This window comes from Ustilaginoidea virens, chromosome 1 (assembly GCF_000687475.1).
Source record: "Ustilaginoidea virens chromosome 1, complete sequence".
Lineage (NCBI taxonomy): Eukaryota > Fungi > Ascomycota > Sordariomycetes > Hypocreales > Clavicipitaceae > Ustilaginoidea > Ustilaginoidea virens.
The window spans coordinates 3,812,217-3,835,373 of NC_057316.1; the positions used below are offsets into that span (position 1 = coordinate 3,812,217).

The 23,157-nt window shown below is 55.8% G+C and overlaps 8 protein-coding genes across 8 annotated transcripts; 4 read left to right on the forward strand and 4 right to left on the reverse strand.

The window, feature by feature from the left end:
* Positions 1–1,405: 1,405 nt before the first annotated feature.
* UV8b_00825 (uncharacterized protein) lies at positions 1,406–5,185 on the forward strand (the record flags this gene model as incomplete). The annotated part of the gene is made up of 7 exons (XM_043138323.1): positions 1,406–1,444; positions 2,029–3,411; positions 3,548–4,090; positions 4,143–4,227; positions 4,309–4,625; positions 4,708–4,951; positions 5,028–5,185. 7 exons carry the CDS (start codon positions 1,406–1,408, stop codon positions 5,183–5,185), a joined length of 2,769 nt encoding a protein of 922 aa, XP_042994257.1.
* Positions 5,186–6,062: 877 nt separating this feature from the next.
* On the reverse strand, positions 6,063–6,986 carry UV8b_00826 (uncharacterized protein; the record flags this gene model as incomplete). Its single annotated transcript, XM_043138324.1, has 1 exon — positions 6,063–6,986. The coding sequence occupies one exon, from the start codon at positions 6,984–6,986 to the stop codon at positions 6,063–6,065; it is 924 nt and encodes a 307-aa protein (XP_042994258.1).
* Positions 6,987–7,990: 1,004 nt separating this feature from the next.
* Positions 7,991–10,927, reverse strand: UV8b_00827 (uncharacterized protein; the record flags this gene model as incomplete). The annotated part of the gene is made up of 1 exon (XM_043138325.1): positions 7,991–10,927. The coding sequence occupies one exon, from the start codon at positions 10,925–10,927 to the stop codon at positions 7,991–7,993; it is 2,937 nt and encodes a 978-aa protein (XP_042994259.1).
* Positions 10,928–11,845: 918 nt separating this feature from the next.
* UV8b_00828 (uncharacterized protein) lies at positions 11,846–12,529 on the forward strand (the record flags this gene model as incomplete). The annotated part of the gene is made up of 1 exon (XM_043138326.1): positions 11,846–12,529. One exon carries the CDS (start codon positions 11,846–11,848, stop codon positions 12,527–12,529), a length of 684 nt encoding a protein of 227 aa, XP_042994260.1.
* A 561-nt stretch (positions 12,530–13,090) lies between these two features.
* On the reverse strand, positions 13,091–14,164 carry UV8b_00829 (uncharacterized protein; the record flags this gene model as incomplete). The annotated part of the gene is made up of 5 exons (XM_043138327.1): positions 13,091–13,692; positions 13,769–13,842; positions 13,922–13,967; positions 14,033–14,083; positions 14,152–14,164. The coding sequence occupies 5 exons, from the start codon at positions 14,162–14,164 to the stop codon at positions 13,091–13,093; spliced, it is 786 nt and encodes a 261-aa protein (XP_042994261.1).
* Positions 14,165–14,668: 504 nt separating this feature from the next.
* On the forward strand, positions 14,669–15,268 carry UV8b_00830 (uncharacterized protein; the record flags this gene model as incomplete). The annotated part of the gene is made up of 1 exon (XM_043138328.1): positions 14,669–15,268. The coding sequence occupies one exon, from the start codon at positions 14,669–14,671 to the stop codon at positions 15,266–15,268; it is 600 nt and encodes a 199-aa protein (XP_042994262.1).
* Positions 15,269–17,237: 1,969 nt separating this feature from the next.
* UV8b_00831 (uncharacterized protein) lies at positions 17,238–19,049 on the forward strand (the record flags this gene model as incomplete). Its single annotated transcript, XM_043138329.1, has 5 exons — positions 17,238–17,321; positions 17,430–17,746; positions 17,826–18,275; positions 18,415–18,642; positions 18,716–19,049. 5 exons carry the CDS (start codon positions 17,238–17,240, stop codon positions 19,047–19,049), a joined length of 1,413 nt encoding a protein of 470 aa, XP_042994263.1.
* A 926-nt stretch (positions 19,050–19,975) lies between these two features.
* Positions 19,976–22,554, reverse strand: UV8b_00832 (uncharacterized protein; the record flags this gene model as incomplete). Its single annotated transcript, XM_043138330.1, has 4 exons — positions 19,976–20,649; positions 20,732–20,843; positions 20,931–21,653; positions 21,790–22,554. 4 exons carry the CDS (start codon positions 22,552–22,554, stop codon positions 19,976–19,978), a joined length of 2,274 nt encoding a protein of 757 aa, XP_042994264.1.
* Between the last annotated feature and the right edge of the window lie 603 nt (positions 22,555–23,157).

A 23,157-nucleotide genomic window follows, 5' to 3' on the forward strand; every position in this document is an offset into this window, starting at 1 on the left:
AAGGCAAAAGAATGGGATTAGAAAGCGGAATAGACACACACACAGGCACCAAGCCCAACCCGTTCTGTAGCGAAGTTAGGCCCAATGCCGATTACGGACTAAACGTCAGCCTAACTTCTCAGCTGCCAACACTTTTAGCAGGGCCTTTTGCTCCCCTCGCCAAGTACGAAGAGAAGCTCGGGTGAAAAATCGACAAATCGACAAATCAACCCAGTCTTTATCCTTGTTATGTGCGACGGACCTACAGACTCCGGAGTAAGGCTCCTCACCTCCATCCGCAAACTACGACCATCTTGTCTACGGAGTTGTACCTACACGCGCCAACTGATTCTGCCGACCGCGTTACCCTTCGCCATCAACAGCCACCGAGAGGTCTATGCGGAGTAAGCATGTTTGCTATGTCTCATCAGAGCTGACATGCGGGTGGCTGCCACCAGGAACCAGCTTGACGCACCATGCATGGTAGGTTTTTTTCCTCGGCTGCTTGTTGATGCTCGAAGGCTCTGTCCGAACCTTGCGTCGATCAGCTGCAACGGGTCGAGAGGCATTGGAGGGAGTGCTTGGGTCTTGGGATGTTTGGGATGGGAAAAGGGCGGGTCCCAGCATTCCCACAAATGACAGCTTCATTCCCGTCCAGAAACACGGACCACAAAGTTGTGCGTACACGTACAAGGCAAGGCGAGGACTCGAGGAGTTGGGTTCAAGCTGACCGCATGGCCTGCCTGTGCCGTGTGCTATATGCTGTGCAACTGCTTGTGCAGTGAAGCAAAGAGCACAACCAGACATGTTGTCAAAAGCTGCCCTGTCAACGCCGTATTACACGCATCGGTTCATGTACGCCAGACATGCATGGAAAGGAAACCGGCACGGAACGCAAGAGCCGCAAGAGCATCACGAGCAGGCCGTCGGTCCGAACGACCAGGATTGGTGTTTCTGACCAGCGGAAAGTCGAGTGCTGGATGCCAAGCTGCACAGGTTTCGTGAGAGAATATTGGATCAACGAGGCGCAAGCCATGCTGCTGTATCACCTCACACCACGTCGGGGGACGGTGATTCGTGTGATTCTTATGATTCCTCTGAGTTCTCTCTTTGGCTCCCTTCCCTCCGGGGACTCAGCTTGGCCCTCCCTCGTTCCTTGCCCCATCTTGACCCCTCTCGAAAATTCCCCCTGTTCTGCTCTGCTCCTCCTTCGACAAGATCCAAGCCCTTCAGCATCGTCACAATATAATCGAGCCAGATTTTGTATACGACAGCATCAGCATCCCCCGGACTAGACGCTCCTCTCGGGCCCGCTCCGTACAATCGCTCAGTACACCAGCAAGGATCCGTCAACGACCCCCCGTGTGACACACCTGTATGGGAACCCAGCTAACCAACGACCTGTAAACAATACACTATTGCCGCCATGGACACAATCACGTTTCCATCGGACCATAGCAACACGGTAGGTGACAAGTTTAGTCTTCACCCGGTCTCCGTACCCTCCTGCTCTGGACCGATTCTTTTCACCGTTTCCCCCATCGTGTAGTCGTCTTGGCCAAGGGCTTTGCAAGTCCCTGGCATACGGACAGTGTCGGCTTATCAATGTCATTCCGCTATTTTGAATACCCACCTTTGTTGAAGGACACGGGTAAAAGGGTCAGCAGCCCACATAGACCAATGACTAGGAGAATAGGACTTTTACCCCACGGGCCCTCCCAGAGAGCGGGAAGAGCTCCGGACCTGGACTCACATTGTCCAGTATCACACCGGTTTCGACAGTCGTCTTGCTTCCCCTTGGGGCTCAATCGGGGTCTTGGGGAGCTGGTTCGCATGAGCTTGGCAGGGGGTCGACCACCTCTTCAACCGGGAGTCCAACCTTTGTTTTAATTCATTTTTTCTTCTTCTTGTTTTCACCCCCCCCCCCCCCCCCCCCCCCTTCCCCTACCAGATTCCCTCTAGCATCACTTGGCTTTTCCGGCAACTCATTCAGTCACATGGTGATGAAAAGCCAAAGGTCTATGCTGACTGGTCTTTCCTCAACCGAAGCAAGGACCGAAACGCAAAAGAACGAACGATGAGTCCTCACTGTCACGCAGAACCTCCGGTTGGCCTTTGTGCCCTTCGCGGCAGCCTCTTGATGTAGATCGGGCCCAGACCATGGTCCAGATGACTTTGCAGCCCGTCTCCTTGGCCTTCAACTCCAGAACAGCGACTATGGCCGAGTCAGCACCTGCCGAGATTATGGCGCATGCGTCATCATCTTACACAAGTGACGCACAACATGTTCCATGGCATCCGGATAGTACTAGTAGTACTAGTACGGCTCATCTTCATCATATTATCACGCAACAAGGCCAGCAGAGTCATCAACCCCTTGCAGCAGACGGCGTCACCGGAAACGCACCAAACCCCTTGTCGATCTCTTACCAGCAGCTGCATCAACCGTACGAAGCCTCGGAACTTGATGCCGGGCCTTCTTTCGCCGTCATTGATCCACCTTTGAGTTTAAATGGTTACTTCTATGGCCTTACTGCTGACCTACATGCCGGGCTGGATTGGAACAACGCAAGCCCCCTGCATCATGACGGACGGGAACCGCTTGGAACCGATGCAGTTTGCGAGAGCACGGAGACTTTTTGTGAAATACTTTCACAGTTGAATCAGCATCCTGCTGCTGGGGAGTCAGCCTCTCAACTTCCTTCTGGTCTGATCTACTCTGATGGTCTTATACCTTTGCGATCAACGTCGGCAACTCTTGCACCGGTCGCACTTGGACCAACGTCAGAACTTCATCCGTCTAGACATACTGACTCATATGCTCCCTCTCAGTTCTCTTTCGGCCGTCAACGCAGGACGTCTACGTCAAGCAACGCACTAGATACGCAAACCGATCCGAATGCTCGGTCTGGGACCACTTCGGTTTCGGCGGTTCAGGATATCGGAATTGGAAGCCGGAGCAGTGTTCCGTCATATGAGACTTTCATGGGTGGGGGAGCGCAATATCCCTGTCCACAGCTCACCAACTTCACTTCCAATTTCAACTCTACCCTCTCGGCTCAGCCACATATCCCAGATCAAAGTTCCACCCCCGCCCAGCCTCGGTCTACGCAAGGAACGGCACTACGAAGCAATACTCTGCAGGGGGTCGTATCACAAACCGGTCCATCTTCTTCCTCTGGCCCTATTTCGGCCGCCGGAGAGTCATCATACGACCATATAAGCGGGGTTCAAAGCATTCAGTCGATCCAAGCACTGCTTTCTGTTGAGGAATCTGAAGGTGCATCTCAAGAAAAGCCCTTGGAACTGCCCCGACCCCGTTCGCAGCAGCCAATGAAAAAGCGAGGCCCATTCGATTCACAAAAGAGGAAAGAGACAGCTGAGACTAGGAAGAGAAGAGCTTGCCTCAGATGCCGTATCCAGAAGATCCGTGTATGTGTTTTTTTTTTCTTTCTCTTTTTTTATTTTTTATTTATTTTTAATTTATTTTTCATTTTTTTGGCTTGCGCCAGAGACATTAATGCTGAGAACATAAGCTGACACGCAAATTCTGTCTTCTTTTCTTCAGTGCGATGCCGATAGTACAGAAGCAGAAGGCTCTTGCCTGCCATGCAAATGCTTCTCGAAGATATCTAAAAAGACAATTCATCATGTTTCCTGCTTCCGCAGAAAGCTCACAGAGATCGTCTTGTTCCGAAAAGGTGGACTTCGTCTTACAGATCGCTGGCAGGGGACTGAAATGAAAGACGTTGGCGATCGAGTCGACACAGAGGTTCGTACGATCCAAATCACTCTTGGCATCTGTTCAGAACCTTTGGAAATCAAAGTCGTTCGATTTCGAGCTGGTGCTGGAGATGTCGTCGCGCGTTTCTGGACAGTCAAGGAGGGCGAACGGGGAGATGAAGTACGGAAGAAGAAGGACCTAGAACCTTATTGCTTGGTCGACGTATGGGCAACGGCGACCCATTTCGAGAAATACATCATTGACAACGCAGTCCCGACCATGATCAGAGTCAACACTCCGCACGAGCTGCTTCAGAAAACGTTTCTTGGGCAAGACGTCATTCACAAAACGTACATCATGGCTGTGCAACATTATCTTAGCATGGATGTGAGCGGTAATTTCCTCGTGGCCGGGGGTTCAGTCTTGACAGTTTAAATAGGACCACATACAAGGGCCTTCAGGGAAGATTGCGAACCCGCAAAAGACGCTCCTGGGTAGCCTTTTTGTGCTTTGGCTGGCTGTTCGTAAGTGTGTATACTATCCTCGCATGACGAGTTTCCAAACATGGCGTCGCTTGGTCAAGTCTCATGATTCTGTGTGCTCAGGACACACGACTGGGTCGGCGTATATCTGCGGCGAAGATACTCTGGGGATGAAGCCCGAGACCAAGGACGAGACGTATCCGCTCTTTGGCAAGGTTTCCATGCCGCGCATTATCGTTGCTCAATTCGACAGCATCAACCATACAAAGTTGCTGTCCAAGTATGGACACAGGGTTTTGAGGAGTTTGGAATCCTTTATTTTTCGCAACCAGTCCACCTTTTGGTGGACCATTTACCTTTGTGTATTTATCCTTCTGCACGAAGCAAGCTGGCTGAGTGCTGATCGATATCGACACGCAAGGCACAACTTTGGAGGAAGAGTGAGTCGACAAGGTTCCTCTGCTTTGCGGATGGCTGGCTGATGGTTTGGAACATGCCTTTGCTCACAATCAAATGGTTCAGTATCGATACTCCATACCAAGCTTCGTGGAAGAATTGCAGGAAGGATGCAATAACATCCTCGTCCACTGGCACTACTACAACTGTCATCCGTGGCCGAAAGCAGACGCCCCGTGGGAACGACACAAGCACTTCATGTCTGAGCTCTCGTCAGAGCAACACGACTTGGTCATGGAAACCATGACGGACACGAGAATCCAGAAGCAGCTCAGCGTCTGGAAGAGGTACAGGGAGGAGAATGGGTTCGGTGAGTAATCGGGGCACCGACACATGGTGCTGTGACAGTTTGTTGTATGAAAGTGAAGCTAAGGACGTTTGGGCAGTTGCGAGGTCTTCGTTACCCGTTTGCCACAAGCAAGAGACGCCGTACATGGGCTCTCAGACACAGTTCGACTGGGACCACCCCTGTTACTGGATCGCGCAAATGTTTGAAGAGCGGTGGCAGCCTCATCCGACGTACCAGAGGGAGCATGTTTACTAGGAAAGCCGGAGTGGTGGAGCACGACGAGGCCAAGGCGGCGCTTGTCCTTGTGCCCTGGTAGAGACAGACACGGCTGCTGCACAGGGCATACATGGTGCGCACCACCGAGACGGCTGGGCAGCTCGCCAAGTACGGATACTCTCGACCTCGAGACGATGACGGCTCGTTGTATCGTCGGGGACGATGCAAGCCAAGCAACGTAACACACATGTGGAGGGAGTCTGTAACTTTGAGGTCAACGGGCTCGTAGAAGCGAATCGACGAGTTGGGTGCACTCGGGTTATCCATGTAAAAGGGAACTCCGTCGACAGCCGTGCGTAGATCCATTCCGCCGTCTCCTTGCGCAAAAGTCCCGCCTGATGATGGAGGAGTGCCGGCAGGATCGCCTCGTGACTTTGGTCCTCTCGGAGCGCGTACGAGAGAGAAAACCGTCAGACACTTGCAGGGCAAACAGGGATGATGAAGCTCGTTCGTTCCCTCGCCCAGTCGCCCAGTCGCCCAGATAACTTAGCTCCCCCGTACGGAGCACTGGCGAATCAGACACCAGACCGTGCGTGCTCCGTATGCCCCGTCGCGGGTCCGGTTGCCGCAGCATACATCAGCGTAGCGGGCGGCAGCTGCCCTGATTGGACGGCCACCGGGATGGGACCGGACGAACCATTGGCCCCGCCCAGGGCCGTCCGTCAGCCGGGACTCGGCTTTGCATCATCATGGCACTCGACTGCCGAGAACGTGTACAGCAGCTATAACTCGGTAACCAGATGCACGTGTGTGTATTGTATTACCCAAACAAAAACTACGCTTCCTGTTGCGAAATCCACAAGACTCACTCCCTGGGGAAAAACAGAAAAAGAAAAAAAAAAAAAAAAAGACGCTACTACCACACGGTCTGGCTTGCGCTCGGCGCACTTGTTTCTCCTTCTCTCCTACTAGAGGCCGCCACACCATGGGGAACTAGAACCTTGCGAGCGGGCTTGGCCAGCGCTTCCCACGCCTCCCAGCAGTCGGGCGAAAACTCAGCATCGTCCGGCGTGCTGCTTTCGACGAGCGGACTGCCCAAGCCGCTGCTCCTCATGAAGCTTGCCGCGCCTTCCGAATTGGTCCGACTCCTTCTCCACACTCGTACCGCTTCTTCCTTGGCCGTGTCTATGCATGATATCGAGTGGTGGATTCTCTCCAGCCGGTTGCGTGTGTCGTCGATGTCGTCTTGTAGCCTTTCAAGGTGTGTGACGGCGATGAGGTATGTGCCCCGGCGAGAAAGCCCGTACGATTCCAGTAGTCTCCGGTGTCTCGTGCAGCACTCCAACTCCGCGTGGTTCAGCAGGACTTCCAACCGTCCAGGGAACGACTGCTTCCACGACGCCGTCGGACCAAAGGGCTTCTCCCCCTCAAACTCCCTCACCATGAAGCTGTTCAGCTCCATCTCCAGGTGTATTCGCGTCTGGCAAAACAGCGCGGCAGCTCGGCAGTCGAAATCATCCGCCGTCAGCCGCATGTCGGGATCGGGCTCTGAGTGAACGTCGTCCCAAAGCTCTTCAAACGATTCGTACTGGCCTACGTCGGGCAAGTGGCGCTCATCGCCCAGCCACGGGAAGTCCTCTCTCGTCGCTTCATCCAGGAGGTCTTTGGCTTCAGCTTCGCCGTCGGACGGTGCAGGCAGGGGGGTTGAGGAGGCAACGAAAAGGACGCCCCGAGGTGTGGTCCACCCCAGCCCCCGGGCGCGAAGCCTCTCCAACCTGCGTAGCTGCCCCTGAAGGATGTTTGCAACCGTATTCCGGTGGATTGTAGAGTACTTGGCCATGCTGAGTCCTGTTGGTGTTGCCGCTGCTGCTGCTGATGCCGCTGCTGATGCCGCTGCTGCTGCTGATGCTGCTGCTGCTGCTGATGCTGCTGCTGCTGCTGATGCTGCAGTGGCGGTTCCCTCCGTTACCGACCCGGCCGCCGGGTCCAGAGAATGCGCGCTGCTTGGCGGATTCCGCGGTGGTTGCCGTGTCCTCGGCAAGACTTCAAGACCGGGTGATTGGGAAAGCAGCAAGTCGGGGCGGAGCTCATGCTCTAGGCTGAAAAGAGCTCGCAAACTCGCAATGGCCCGGCCGGAGAATGCATACGATATAGATATAGGGTTGGGCGAGGCTGATTCAAGTCTGGTCGCCAGGCGCAGGGGAAGCAGGCCAGATCATGTCGATGGAGACGAGAGCTGTGCATGAGGAAGGAGCAGTGCAATGCCGACTGGAATGTTTCTTCGAAGCCGCCAACTGGAAAGAGCGACGTGACGGTGACGGCGACAGCCTTGGGTGAACCTGCCTCGGCGTTCCTGCCTCGATGTTCCTGCCTCGATGTTCCTGCCTCGGTATTAGTAGGTACACGTAGGCAGTGAATCACAGGCGGTGAATCACAGACGGTGACCGTTCCGCCGCTTCCCAAAGGAGAAGGATCGAGTTTGGTAAGACAAATCCCCCCCCCAATACCAGACTTGTTGCGTTGAGTCTGGTCTGGCCGAGTGAAGAAAGATATTCAGTAACCTACCTACGCTACCCTGGGTGGGCGAGGCAAGAATGTAAAAACTACACGATAATTCGTGCTCTTGCAGCAGAGTCGCTTTCGTGCTGCACAACTGGCCATGCCATGCCATGCCATGCCATGCCATGCCATGCGTCATCTTACACCGCCTGCAAGCCTCGTCACGTCTCACGTCACGTCACGTCACGTCATGTCACTACTATACCTCTTGTCGCCCCAGATCTTCCTTCTGGATTTCGAGATCCGGAACCTCATGCCAGCCATTACTCTTCCGGTCCTCGGCCTCTAACCTCCAGCCTCGCGGCTCATGAACATCTCAACCACGATTCGTCCGCCCTCTCTGGCCGTCTTGCCTCCGTCGTTTGTTCTGGAAACCAACGGCCCCATGATTTCGGCATATCGTTTTTGCCGCATGCTCCTTTTCCTCTCGCCGTCGTCGTCGCTGTTCCTTCTAAATGTCAATCGTCGGCTTAGACCAACGGCGGTTGGTGACGCTGGTGCTGCCGAGCTCAGTTCCGTGGCCACGCGCGACAAGGTACATGTCAGAAAAACAAAAGCAATGTTGTGGTTCGGTGCCCAGGAGAACATGTCGAGAATCTGCGTCTTGGCATTCGGCCAGGCGGCGGGGCCCAGAGACGTCAAATTCGGTATGGCTGTGGATAGTTTTGCCCAAAGTAGTGGCGGGACAAGGCCGTCGCTAAGGGAAGCCAAGAACAACAACAGGACAGACGACAAGAGCTCCAGCTTGTGCGGCGACGAGAGCTCCACAGGTAGCGCCTCCAAAATGGAAGCGTCGGTATCCAAGGCCGACACGAGCTCGGCTTGTATCGACTCTCGCTCCGGTATCCCCGGCGTCCATGTGGCGGAATCCAGCGGCCAGCCGGGCTCCTGGGGGAGGACCACTTCATCCAGCATGGCTTCGTCAGCCACGCACCTCTCTGCTTGGGTTTGAATCGCCTCCGTCAATTTGAACAGCTCCTTGGGAGCGGAGCAGCGAACTTTGGAATCATGCGGAATGGCGCCATGGATGTTGTCTTCCGACAGGAACCTCAGAATGCCTCCGTCAGGTACTCGAATAAGCTCGTCGACGGAGCGCCCAAAGCAGGTCGGCAGCCAGGTTGCCCTCACGGGGACGAAATGGTCTCTGCCCCCTTCCACACGGAGAACGAGGACGTCTTCCAACTTTGCGTCGCCGTCGTTCAAAGACCGCAGGTGAGGTATGCTCGAGACTTGTGCTTCTATATGAGCCGAAATCGTCTCGCCGGGCTGCAAAGTGATTGTCTTGCTTGAGGGATTGCTCGCTTCATGGTCATCTGCTTGGATAAAAGACGTAGTCAGCCAGGACAGGCTCGTGGATTCTTCGGCGTGTGTGGTTGGTTTCTCGACAAAAGAAAAGCCCGCCGAAACTCTCCCGGTATTCGCGATTGTGGCAATACAAGACTTTCTCTGCAAGAAGCCAAGGTCGCCCAGGTCCACGGCAATTTCCCCCGTCGCCGAAGGTTCTTCCATGACGACGGTGATGGCTGGGCGACCTTCATTCTCCTCCCGATCGAGTTGGCGTGCCACCTCGGCGTGAACCTTGGCCTTCAGTTCCGGCACGACTGCATCGTAGTCGAGCGTGAATATGGAAACGATTGGTTTGTGATCAGAAGAGCAGATTCGCTGATGCGATGCGTAAATGTCAAGACTAAGACGGTCAATGCAGCCTTGCTGCGTCACGAGCTCGCCAGAGTCATAATATTCGGCCTCGTCATAGCCGAGTATTGGCGTAGCCAGTATTTGCTCGTCGGCGTCTGTTTCAGGGTCGTAGCTGAAAAGAACGTCATCATCTTCGTCTATTCCCCTCATCTTCATTTCCTCGTCTTTTCTGCTTGCCTCTTGCTCCTCCCGCATCCTCGCGTCGTGCTCTAGCTTGTACTTTCTTGTCCGGTAGAGGATTCGGTCACACCAACTCGGCGCTCGTTGCTTCTCACTGGAATCAAACAATCCGATAGTGCCGACATCATACTTGTAAGATGGCAGGAACGCTATGGGTCCTTCCCTCCAGCCATCGTGAAACGCTTTCCGTTGCGCCATGGCCCGTCGAAGCTGATCGTGAGGGAGCAGGGAGTCGAGGGTCGCTTGGAGAGACGTGGGATCTTGACTTGGATCCTCTGGGAAGTCGTCCGGGTCGGGCAGCGTGGTTTGCGAATCGAAACTCTGCTGGCGTGAGTGGAGTGAAGATTTGATGGTCGTGTCGTCGTCGTCGCTTTCCGAGTGTCTCAGGACCATGACCCCTTCGCCTTCGGGGAGACCTGGCACCGTGTCGCTGCTCGCTCCATACTCCCCTCTCGTGTGGAGCGTGAGGATTCTTCGAATGTCGTCGCCAGGGAGGCCGTCGAGCCGGAAGTTGAGGTCGCCGAACCAGAAAGCAAAGTCCTCGTCCCCAATCGCTTCACCGTCATCCTCCGACACGCCTGCGAGGACGACAGGGTCAAACTTGGTCTTGCACAGAATCTGGTCCACGTCCCAACACCTCCGTTCCAAGTAACTTGAGCTTGGGCCGCTGGCGAGATGGCAGTTGACGAACACCATCCGGGTCGTTTCGCCCAAGACAATGCGAGACGTGACGGCGCCTTTGTTGCCAAAGTATCCCAAAAGACCGGTGCCGACCTGCTTGGTGCTCACGTTTGAAATGGTGGGGGCAATCTCTGGAGAAGCGTACATCAGCAGCAGCAAGCCCGTCATTTGCTCCGACACGACTAGCTGATAGCCCGGCGGCATGGCCGCCTCGAGCGCTGCTTGCCACTTGTCCGAGGACGACGTGTCCAACTTGACAGCGCGGTTCATGTACTCTTTGGTCAGGTTCAAATCCACGATTTCCTGCAGCCCCAGGACGTACAGTCCGATGTCATTTCCCCCCAAGGTATGGACAGACTGGGACTCGTCTTCTTCTTGCCATGGAAACGTGGTATGAGAGAGGGCCGAGTCCCGAGACAGATGCAGAGCGGCAAAGTGTTGGTCAATACCCTGCCCATCGACAAACCATCTGGCCAAGTCCTTGTCGGTCCCGGGGCAGGCCGCGACGTTCCATGTGCCAATCTTGACTCGGATCTTGCGGGGCCGGACGTATTCGTCGCGCCTTGCATGGACGGCCCTAGCAAGGGATTGCGGCGTGGTGTGCAGGTCCGGGGGTTCCGACGACTCGGCACGACGAGGAGGCGGGCTATCGGGGGTCGTCATGTCGGTGAGGAGGCCCAGGGCGGATGAGGCGCTGCTCTTTGGGCGTTTGAATGAATGTTGGATAACTCTTGCGCGCTTGGTGACCTAGACCATGATGTGAAGCAGTATTGAAGCAGCAAAAGCAGCAACAGCAGCAACAGCAGCAGCAGCGGAAGATGCGTCAAAGGCCGGACCGGTTTCAGACAAGCCGGGATGGGTGCAGTATCATGCCCGTCCTCGCACAGTACGTCCGTGCCTGGAAAGAAGTAAGAAAAGGACTGGTTGCTTGAGTCCTCTGTGGGTGGTTTAATAACGTTTGGCGATAAAGAGGTTTAGGGGGTTTGGGGATGAACTTGAACTTGGTTGGTGTGCAGTGACTGCTGAAGGGCCGTCGCCACAGCTGGCGTCATCGGCTTGCCAGGGCTCAGCTAGCTATTGACCTCCTGCCAGCTGCCAGGCCAGCTGCCAGGCCAGCTGCCACGGCTACCTACCTGCCAGGGCTACCTACCAGTAGGTACTCGGTACGTGGCAGATTGCGACTTGCGGGTGTGAGCTTATCGATAAACTCGACTCCGCGGCAGTGGATGCCATCATGCGAGCAAATAAACTGACTTCCTCTCTCACGTGCCTTGGCCCGGAACAGCGACAGCAGCAGCTGGGTCGATGAATCGATGCTGCCGCGCCACATGTCATGCTGAATCTCTCATGATGAGCGAGCTGCCCTCTTGGTCTCCAGCGACTTTAGCTCTTCGCTCGCAAAGCAACGCACCCGGCGACCTCGCCGTCACGACATCAGTCCTCCCAAGAGGAAATCACATCTCTTTGATATCCTAACCACCCCCACCAACCCCCAACACCACCCACCCCAGACGCCGACGGCCGGCCGACAAATCTTCCCCTGCCTCCTGGCGAGCCGCCCGGGGCGTTCCCAAACCGGCCATGACCCAGCAGACGCCTCGACGCGCGCGGCACACCCGCCACCCGTCGTCCAGCTTGATACCCGCAGTCTCCGACTACGAGTCCGACGCCGCCGCCGCCGCCGCCATCCAGGCCGCCTACGCGCCGCCGCCGCCGCGCACAAACACCGAGCTGAACGTCTCCGTCCTGCAGCGGTACCTGCCCTCCGTGCAAGCCATCCTCTCCATCGCCGCCAACGCCGTGGTCTACGCGTTCGACCCCGACGCCTCCAGCTGGGACAAGTCCGGCATAGAAGGCACGCTGTTTGTCTGCACGCAGTCGCCCGTCCCCGGGACCCGCCAGCCGAGGGCGTGCGTGTTCGTCCTGAACCGCCGGGCGCTGGACAACCTGATTGTGGACCTGGCGCGCGTGAGCCACGTCGAGATCTCGGGCGAGCTGGTCATGCTCAAGGTGGATGATGGCGGCTGGCAGCAGGGCGACAAGGTGGTGGGCCTTTGGATACACAACGACGAGGACGATACGAGGCAGATCAACGGCGCAATGATACAAGAGACTTGGAAAGTCGCCAGATCGACGGGACCCCTTGACGAGAAACAAGGGCCAGAGGCTGCACCTGACGCTGCATCTGACGCTGGCGCTGGCACGAAAGCTGTCGGGAAGAGAGTGTCGATGAGAGACTTGTTTGCAGCGCAGCATGGCACATAACCAGCGCGCTGGTTGATATCCGCTCTGCCTTCTCTTTCGACCAGAGAGACCAGAGGGCAAAGCTACGGAAGGAGCACCAAGTGAATCAAGTAGCTCGCACCATGTGCTACGTACTGTTTGCGACAATGTCCGATTCGTGCGCATTCCGTTCGGATTTGACGGGATTTGTCTGTCACGTGTCGATACATGGCCACGTCTCTCGTCTTTGCGGTTTCTGACTCGACAAAAGTAAAGGGCAAGACACGAACGAGGGGCAAGTAGTATCGTATGATACTATATTGGCGGTATGCTGAGGTATAATGATGGAAAGAGTCAAACAGAGGGGGGAAGAAGAGAAGAAGAAGAGGAAGAAGAAAAAGAAAAAGAAATGGAGAACAGCAGTCGTGCCACAAAAAGAAAAAGAGGGAAAAAAAAAAAAAAAAAAAAAAAAAAAAAAAAAAAAAAGAGTCCCCAGTGGACTCGGCCTGTACGCCAACGTCGTCATTCAGTCCGAAAGCATTGCAACATGATGCCACCAAAACGAGCTGTACCAGCACCCCTCCCATACCCAGAAGTGTTCTTCTATACCGTGCCACTGATGCTGAGCTCCCGAATCTCCTGCAAGACCTGCTCCACCCTAGCGTCCAGATGCCCCTCTGCGTACAAGTCTCTCGTGTCCGCGTCCAGATATTGCTGCACCTGCGCCATCCGCGAATAAGCCTCGGCGCAGAACCGCAGTTGAATCTTGACGAGCGCTTCAAACGTCGGATCCAAGTAGGGCACACGCAAGTCGATCAGCTGCGGCAGTTCCGAGCTGAGCTGCTCGTTGAGTTGCTCGTAGGCAGCCCTGGCCATCTCGAGCTCCTTTTCCGTTCGAGGCAGCTTGGTGGCGTCCTTGTCTGGCTTTTCCGCCAGCTTCTTGACCTTTGCGCGGAGCGCGTCGTAGTCTAGGAGTTTGTGGCCTCGTTTCTTGATACATTCGTTGACGTCGGGGAAGTAGGCGCAGAATCGGGTGATGGGTTCCAGCACTGTCGTTCGGTACGGACCGTCTAGAGCTTTGATCGTCTCGGCGTCAAGATCCTCCACCGCCTGCTTGTAGCTTCTGCTGACGCCGTCTCTGGCGCCCGAGTCGCCGTAAAAGGCATCGATCGTTTCCGCTATCCGCATTTGCGACGCAGTCATGGCTGTTGGACCCCAAAACCCCCCAAACCGTTAGTTTTGGGTATCATGGCGATGTTCAATGGGTCAGGAAGTGCGCACCTCGAAGAGAATCCAGGTATCCTTTTGCCTCCTTTTGTAAGCGCAACGATGCTGCTTCCATTGTTTTGAATCGTCTACGCCGGTGATGAGTTGCCCGACAACACGGCCGTCCGCCAGTTGGGGGGAAGGGAGCGGGGGAATCGTTTGTGTTACCGTTCTTCTACCTCATAGTCTCGGTCGTTTGTTTTCTCCACATGTCCTAAGGCGATCCATGATGTCAAGAGGGGCGCCAAGAGGAACAAGATGTGCGGAAGCCACCCTCACCCGTCTTCATCATCACCTGCGTCGTCGCGCGATTCACATTCTTCTTGAATCCTAAAGAGCGTGGTCAAACAACCGTTTCTTCATGCAGGACGGCGGGGTAGCATTTTCCGGACACGAACCTGCCCACGACATGTTGGCTAAAGCGCTTCACTATAAAGAGATGACCAATAAAAACAGCTATTCAAGCGTAAGAATGAGTTTCGTCGGGAGTCGCCTTGCGTTGACGGAGACGATGGATGGATGGCAGCGGGTATTGCTGACGGGCGGGAGAGATTGATTACGTAGGTAGTAGTAGGTTAAGTTTGATCAAGGTCGGAGCCCCAGAGTCCGTATAAAGCAAGATTACGCAGATCGCAGACGCAGCCACACCAATGGAGCGAGCATCTTGGGTGGGTCGGTGGTAAAGGTGAGGCGCAGCTCAGGGACCTGCGGCGGCTTTGCTCTGTGGCCCTCACGTGATGCCGCGTCGTGCCCGCCGCCCTCTGCCATGGCTGGCTGATTGGACCTTTTTTTTTTTTTTTTTTTTTTTTTTTTTTCCCTTTCTTCCTTCTTGCCCCTGCTTTGTCTTTCTTTCCTTTTTTTTTCCTTTTTTTTTATTCTTCTTTTTAAAAAAAAGAGGCGGGAAAAAATGCCATCATGTTTAACCCTCGATTCCTGGTCATCAGTCTGGGAAATCCGCTGCCGAAATACGAAAGCCTTCATTCCGCCGGCCACTTTGCCCTCAATGGCCTCGCCAAAGTCCTCCAACAACCTCCCTTGCGAGCCATGACAATGGCGAAACATTCATGTGCAGTCTCCCAGGGCCCAAAGTACACGCTGGTGCAGTCGCCAACCCTGATGAACATATCCGGTCGGTTTGTTGCGAGAGCTTGGCAAGATATGGTCAAGCAGCATGACGCCGCCTCCTCAAGCCTCGTCATTGTGCACGACGAGCTGGAGAAGGCGCTCGGGGACGTCAGGCTCACCGCTTGGGATCGAAGCCCTCGCGGCCACAACGGGATCAAAAGTGTCAAGAAGTCGTTGTCGCAGAATACGTATCCGCAGTCTCCCTTTGCGCGTATCGCCATTGGAATCGGCCGTCCTGCCGAGCGCGATGCTGCGACTGTCAGCAGATATGTTTTGGATCGGATTTCAGCTGAGCAGCGCAATGTGCTGGAGCAGGTTGTTCCATGGCATGTCGCAAAGAGACTTGTGGAGCTTGAAGACGAATGGAGAAGAGAGATACGGGCTCGATGAGTGGGCATGCAGCCGACGGGGCGCCGCAGCAACCCCTTTGGTGTCTGTCTGTCCTTTGTGCGGATTCCGCAGCTTCCGCCGTCGAGGCCATGTTGGTCAATGGCTGGGCGGAATCCGAATCACGCGCGAGCGGCTTTTTCCCACCCGGCGGATAAAGTCAACGACTGCAAGCACCCACCTTGACGACATGGTGGTGAAAAGACAGAGCTGCGCAAATTCGATTGGTTACAGCGAAACCACGAGAATCGCCAATACCCAAGCCACAAGCTACGAGGATAGCGTCGCCCAAGTTTCGCGACGTGCTTTGACGTTGTTATACATACATACGGAGTACACGAGCTGAGTGAGCATATCTGCGCCACGGCATCTCGCCGAGGTGGTCCGAGATGCAGTAACCCCTTTTTCAAGCCTCGTCTTCAAACTGCTTTGGCATTGCTGGCGGATAAACTGTGACGGCAGGCAGGTGTACGCCTGGTCGTTTATGCCTCATCAAGGATGGACAGGGCCATTTGTTCCTCGGCAAAAGCGTGAGGCTGGCCAGATCCAAGTTGTCTCCACGTGCCTGTGGCGTGGGAATTGCGAAAACTCGACTCGTGGCACGGCAAGGCGAATGACGAATGAATGGAACTGAATTGAAGTGAATGAATGGCGTTCTAATCGAGGTCGAGACTCGAGCGAGTGGCTCGACAGGTCACAGCATGCGACGATAAGACCTGGGGCCAATCAGACGGCGTCTTGCATATTTTCCATAATTTCCCGCGGCCAATCTGTAATCAATCTTCCGTGTGGCGTTGGCAACCTTCAATGTTCTCGATGCGTCGATGCGCCACTTGTCACTGGGCTTGGTCCGGTATCGGCCAATCAGCGGCCCGTCTGATAACCTGATAAGCATAAGCTGGACGTTGCAAACGCAAACTGCGATGAGACGCTTTTGCTGCTTGCAATGCAACCCTTGTTGACGGACGGGCTTCCCCGTCATCTTCCGGCCAGGCCATCTATCCCTCATCAAGCCACCTGCATAAGTTATCTCTTGGTCGGTTCTGGGGGGGAAAGGAAAGAAGGGGGAAAAAAAAATGCCTCGCCGTCGCCGTCGCCGTCGCCGCCCGTTGCCATCACACACCATCACCATCCCCCGAGTTCGGGCTCCTCACGACCGACCACCTTGAGACATTCTAGAATGCAGTTTGTGAAGGGACGGGGGGACGTCCACTTGCTCACGTTTCATGCCGCCGCGCAGCGGTGTGAATTGAACGGCTGCAGCTCAGCAGGGTTGGACCCGTTGAAACTAAACAACCCAGCCAGCAAAGCAACCCCCCCCCCCCCTTTCGAATGGTGGCTGTGATCCTGACTGATTGGCGTTCTCTCCTCCTCTCTCTCTCGGTCCCCATCCCAGCCCAGATAAGATATACCAAGATACGGGAGCTGGACCACTCAATATCAGGCTAGAAAGCCGCGTTCCTTCTAACCGCGTCCAAGCCATTGCGAGCAACGACTGCCAACCAAAGATGCTGCCACAGAAACCCCCACGGCCAGCCCATCCCTTGCTTTACGCCCGATGCAGCCAAAACTTGTTCAAAGTTTCCGTCAGCTCCATGTCCATGTCCATGTCCATGTCCCCATGTCCCCATGTCCCCATGTCGGCTGGATTGGCTTCCCTGGCCTGATCCTTCTGCTCCGCTCGCTTTGCGTTGGGCAGATGGGTTTCACTGCATAGCAGCTCCATGCGCTTCCAAAACCAGACATATATAAAACTTGTGCCCTGCCTGCCGATCAAACCGAGCTCCGTCCCCCGTCCCCCCGTCCCCCCGTCCCCCCGTCCTCCTTCCCACCTCCGCCCAACGTGTGCTCGCTTAGCTTCCCTTTCTCTTTTTCCTTTTCCCTCACCCATCCCGCCCTTCCCCCCTTCTTGCTTCTGCTCGAGCATAGCTGCGCTGCGTTGGTGTCAGTCTGAGTTTGACCGAGTTTGACCATGGTCGTTGCATACAATGGCACGACCGGCTCAGCCGACGAGGGATACTCCTCCGGCGTGCAAGACCTCAACATCTTTTACGATGCAAGTTCCCCCATTCCCTGAGCCTGCAACAACGGAGAGTTGCGAGAGGGGGGGCAAGGGAAAAGGGGAGAGCCCGCACTGACACAGAGCCATGCATCGCATCGATAGACCGGAAACCTGGCCTTCCTGACCATATCCTCCGTCCTGGTCTTGCTCATGATCCCCGGCGTCGGCTTCTTCTACAGCGGTCTCGCCCGGCGAAAATCCGCCCTGCAGCTCATCCTCCTCTCCATGCTGTCCGTCGCCATTGTCGGGTTCCAGTGGTTCTTCTGGGGCTACTCGCTCACGTTTTCGCGAACCGGAAACTTCTTCCTCGGCGATCTGAGCCAGTTTGGCCTGCGCAAGACTCTTGCCCAGCCCAACGGATCCGCGAGCTTGCCCGACATTCTCTTTTGCCTGTACCAGGGAATGTTTGCCTCCATCACGTTGGTACATCCCCCGCGTCTTTTGTCTCCCTCTTGTGACAAGCGAAACCGCAAGACTGACGCCCAAGATTGATGACAGCCCGGCTCTTGCCATCGGTGCCGTGGCCGACCGAGGCCGCGTGCTCCCCGCCATCGTCTTCATCTTCATCTGGTCAACCGTGGTATATGACCCCATCGCCTACTGGACCTGGAACAGCAACGGATGGCTCGCCAAGCTCCCCGCCTACGACTTTGCCGGCGGCGGCCCCGTCCACATCGCGTCCGGGACCTGCGCCCTCGCCTACAGCATCATGCTCGGCAAGCGATCGGGGTACTCGAGCACGCACGGCCTCCCCTACCGCCCCCACAGCGTCACCAACGTCGTTCTCGGCACCGTCTTCCTCTGGGTCGGCTGGTTCGGCTTCAACGGAGGCTCTGCCCTGGCCATGAACCTCCGCGCCGTCATGGCCTGCTACGTCACCAACCTGGCCGCCTGCTGCGCCGGCATCACCTGGTCCCTCCTGGACTATCGCCTGGAGAAGAAGTGGTCGTGAGTCTGCTCCCCCGGTCACATGCGAGGGGGAAATAAACGCACAGAAATCCCGCCGCCAGGCTCTGCGCCTGCAGGTGGTCCCTCCCCTCCCCCCTCCTTGGCAACGTGCTAAAACTCGTTTCCTTCCCCCCCAAAGAACCATTGGCTTCTGCAGCGGCGCCATCTCCGGCCTCGTGGCCATCACCCCCGCCGCAGGCTTCGTCACCCCGTGGGCCGCCCTCGTCATCGGCGTCGTCGGCGGCGCGTGCTGCAACATGGCCACCAAGCTCAAGTACCTCGTCGGCGTGGACGACGCCCTCGACATCTTTGCCGTCCACGGCATCGGCGGGGCCGTAGGCAACCTCCTCACCGGAATATTCGGAGCGTGAGTGCACTCCCCTTCCACGACCTCGGCGAAGACCCCATGACTGACATGCCCTCCCTCCCCCGGGTTCAAGTTCGTACATTGCCGGCCTTGACGGCACCACGTTCGCCCCCATCGGCTGGATCCAGCACCACTGGATCCAGCTAGCCTACCAACTTGCCGGCATCTCCGCCGCCTTTGGCTGGTCATTCGTGTGCTCCTCGCTGCTGCTCTTCCTCATGAACCTCGTTCCCGGGCTGAGCCTGCGCGTATCCGCCGCCGCCGAGGATGTGGGCATCGACGACAGCGAGCTGGGAGAGTTCGCCTACGACTACGTCGAGCTGACTCGGCACGTGGCCGACTCCAGCCTGGGCGTTGTCTCTTCCACCAGCTCGACTCAAGAGAAGGCTGTGTCCGGGAAACCGTAGTCTAGAGGCCCGGATGTTTGGTTTCCGATCTGATGCCACCCGCGTCTTGCGGATCAAAGCCCTTGTCGAAGCGAAACGGTTTCATTTTTTGTCCTTTTTTTTTTATTTGTGTATCTAGACTAGCCATGCCTTACCATTTGCACCAGAAAAAAAAGGAAGGAAAGAAAGAAAAGTCAACAATATCGACATGTTTTTCAGCAAAAAAAGTTCGCACGTCATTGGACCGCGCGGATGTGGGGACCGCGGATCGCGGATCGCGGATCGCGGATCGCGGATCGGCCCGGTCATATGCACGGAGTTGCGTGGAAGCCCTGCTGACAGCTGGAAAACCCCGACGCAGCAGCAAGTGCGGCTACAAATTGCGCTTCAGCTGTAATACCTGCAAAGTGATAAATGCTGTATTTGATACTGGCGCCCGCCCATGCATAATTCCCCCCCGGTCACCCCCCCCCCCCCTCCCCCTCCCCCTACCCTCCTGTCGCCAAAGCCTTCTTATCTGCCTGGTGTGCTGTGCTGTCCAGGTTGCGGCAAACTTGTAGAGTCCCGTCGCCATCAAGTTGCTGCTTTACATTGAAACCATGTCTACAAATTCGCCATTCCCATGAAACCAAACTCTCTCAAAATCCCCACGTGGTATACCCCGGGTCGTTGTGCTCATAACCGTCGCCTCTGTGCTCTATATTCAGACAAAAGACGCCATCCCCTACCAAGTCTTGAACTCCGCATCATCCGCGTGATATACAACAGCCGAGTTCCCCGTCTTTGTCTTTGTTTTATTGCGGTTCAACTCCCGCTGCCCTTGGGATTCCAAGGTTTAAGACCGCGACTCGGCTTCGACACACCCCAAATGTTATCCCGCACGCAAAGGCTGTTTTAAGCCCTGTGAGCAGCCGACCCGAATGAAGCTCGAGCAGAATGGCTGCCTATTATTGGTTCACCGAGTCATCGGCTTGTTGATGCATCGGAGCAGTGCTGGCGCCATTGACAAGCCATGGAGTGGTCGAGGAGGCCCCTTGCGGATTTCTCGGCTGCGTCAACAGGCTGGCTACGCTAGCTCGCGTGCCGGAACTCGCGCTGAGTGGCGGACCCGACGCTGGCTGGTTCGTAGGGAGGCTTGAAAACGACAGTGGCCCCGTTGCAGCCACCTGTTGGTATTCGAGGGGGTGGAGTGCCGGGTTCGTGTGATTGGGGGCAGCAAAAGGGTGCTGGCTGGTGTCTGGTGCCCGAGGTGGAACGGGAATGGATTGCGTAGTTGGGGGCAGGGCGGCGGCATCGCTCGGGCCAGCCGCAGCGTCGCCGGGTTGCTGCGGGTTTTGAATCTGAACGTCGACAATCATGTCACTTCCGTCGAGAACCTCAAAGTCGTTTTCTTCATCGGCCATGTCGTCGTCAAAGGTTTCGCCTTCGGCGTTGTTGAGATAGTTGGCCACAACTCGGGACCTTATGGCTGCAGCACCACGGATGCGGCTGCCGCCAGCTCGGTATGGTAAGCTTTCTCTCAGTTCCTGGAACCGCGGCGAGGTGTTGAGGAAATCTCTGAATTGGGACACCATGTTGCCAGAAAAGACGCAAAAGACATCCCTCTGATGTTGAGTAAACTCTGCTCAGACATGGGGTTTTGTCAGCGTGGGTGACTGCCATCAAGAATCCACTGCGCACCGCAGGGGCGAGGCTAGACTTACCAGCTGGGGCAACTCTACAATACGCCTGAAAATCATCTCTTTGAAAGGCAGCGACACCCGTCAAGCTCAAATGGGTGAGCCTCGGGCAAGAATTCAACAGTCGCATGATACTCTGGGGGAGCGCGGTCCGTCCTGGTCAGCCCATCCACATACACCACTCGCTCACGGCGTCGCCGAATTCTGCAGGGAAACAACTCACCTTCAGGGTCAGGTTCACGCAGTAGCTTAGATGAACACGTTCCAGGCTGGGTGTGTAATATTCTCCCCCGACAAAAACGCCGCTCGCATCTCTCCGTACTCTGGGACGGTTGGCGGCTTCTGCCAAGGCAAAAACTGACTCGTCAGTGATGGAACTGCATTTCACCAGACCGATTCTCTTCAGCTTGGGTAGCAAGGCCAGTCGCTTCACCGAGTCGTCGGTAAGGTTCGTGCAGCAGCCGAGGTCAATATAACGGATCCGACTGCAGCTGTGCACAAGCTTCTTGACGCCTTCGTCGGTGATGTGGCCACAGTGTCCCAAATGCACGTAGTGCAAGTTCTTGCCAAGCTTGGAAATGGCATGAACAGCGGCATCCGTGATGTTTCGGCACTTTGCCAAAACTAGGTTTCGAAGTCGGGGAGCCACGTCAACGATTCTCTCCACGGCGGCATCGGTGAGTCGCGTGCAAGAGGTCAAATCGAGGATGCGAAGGTGATCGTACACTCTCTTTTCGGGGAGGCTCAAGAACGCGAAGTCGTCAATGAGCTCACAGCTGGCAAGCCTCAGTTCGCGCAGGCAGTTTCCTTTGGACAACAAAGCTGTGACTGGGCCATTTCCGATCTGAGAACATTGGTGCAAGTCAATTTCGAGAATGTTGGGACAGTGTTGGGCAAAGGCCATGACTGCGTTATCCCGCAGTTGTGCACATTCGTTGAGCTTGAGCTATTTTTTTTTTTAAAAAAAAAAGTAATAAAAATAATGATAACGCAAAGAGTCAGCAAATGGCGCCAATGGCACTCATGTACAGTCTCACAGTTATAGACACGATAGACGGGGACAAGGAGCAATCAAGACATACCCTTTTGATGTACTTGCAGTTTTGGGCGAGGTTGATCATGCTCTCATTCGATATGCCGTCACAGCCAGAAATGTTGAGGCCTTGCAGCCGGTTGCAGTTCTCAGCAATGGCGTTTATAGATTGCTCAGTAATGTTCTTGTCGTTTGAGATATCCAGAGCCAGCAACGTCGGACTGTTATTCACGAGAGCAATGAGGCCGGAATCGGTGAGACCACGGCAGTTGGTAAGAGTCAGCCTCTCGACTCTTGTGCAAGCTGCCAGAGGTAGGATGCTTCCGTCGTTGACCTTGTCAGCGAGGGCAGCAAGGTTCAGCCGCTTGATGAAATCGCGGTAGCTAAAGTACGGGTGTTGGAGGCCGAGCGTTTGGCAGATGCTCCTGTGATTTTGCCAGTTGGTGCAAGCGGGACGGTGCCACAGCAGGTCGACGGCATTCCTGGCCCATCGCTTGGATACGAGCATGCAGTGGTACAAATCTGGTGTGGCGCCTAGCTTGGCGAAGACGCTCATGAGGATCTCGTTGGGGAGTCGGTTGACAGGTGGCCAGCAGGAGTCTTGGACTTGCATATCCTGGATGTTGGGAACACCCAGCGAGGACTCGGAGTCGTTGGCGCCGAGGAAGAAGTCCGACTCTTCATTGTCGGCGGGAGCCGGGGAGGCGGTGGAGGACGATGAGCGAGAGTCGTCGTCTTGGTCCTCTGGATTCGAGCTAGCTCTCATGGCCATGGCGTTTGCGGTGCTTGACGGAGCTGCGGAGGAGGGAATCATGGCGAGCTTTGGAGTTGGTCAGCTTGCGAAACGGGTGATCGAGGCGGGGCGAGGGATGCTGGCGCCCAGTCGGCCAAGCTGAGGGCGTCCCGGGGAGGCAAAGGCAGAGGCAGAGGCAAGGCAGAGGCAGAGGCAAGGCAGAGGCAGAGGCAGAGGCAAGGCAGAGGCAGAGGCAGAGGCAAGGCAGAGGCAGAGGCAGAGGCAAGGCAGAGGCAGAGCAGAGGCAGAGTATGGCTCAGACTCAGGTTCACCGTCCGGGCGGGGTAGGGATCCAGGTCAACTTGGCTCTGTCGGGAAAGGGCCGCGGGCGTGTCGAGTTGCAGGTTGAGATGTTGGTCTGGTGTTTTGCTGCGTGGGTGATGGGCCGGACGGAGGGTGCTGGCCTGCTGGGTGCTGACGAATGCTGACGGGGCGGGCAGAGGCAACGACTTACTTATGGGTGGGTTTGGTATCGCACATGCATGCTTGTTGGAGTGCTTGGTGTGCTTGGTGTGTTTGGTGCACGATGGCGGTTGCAAGAGCGCAGGGCGTGGTGATTTGATTGTATTGTATTGATTTGATTGTATTGATTGTATTCTATCGTACTGCACCAGGACTGCAGCG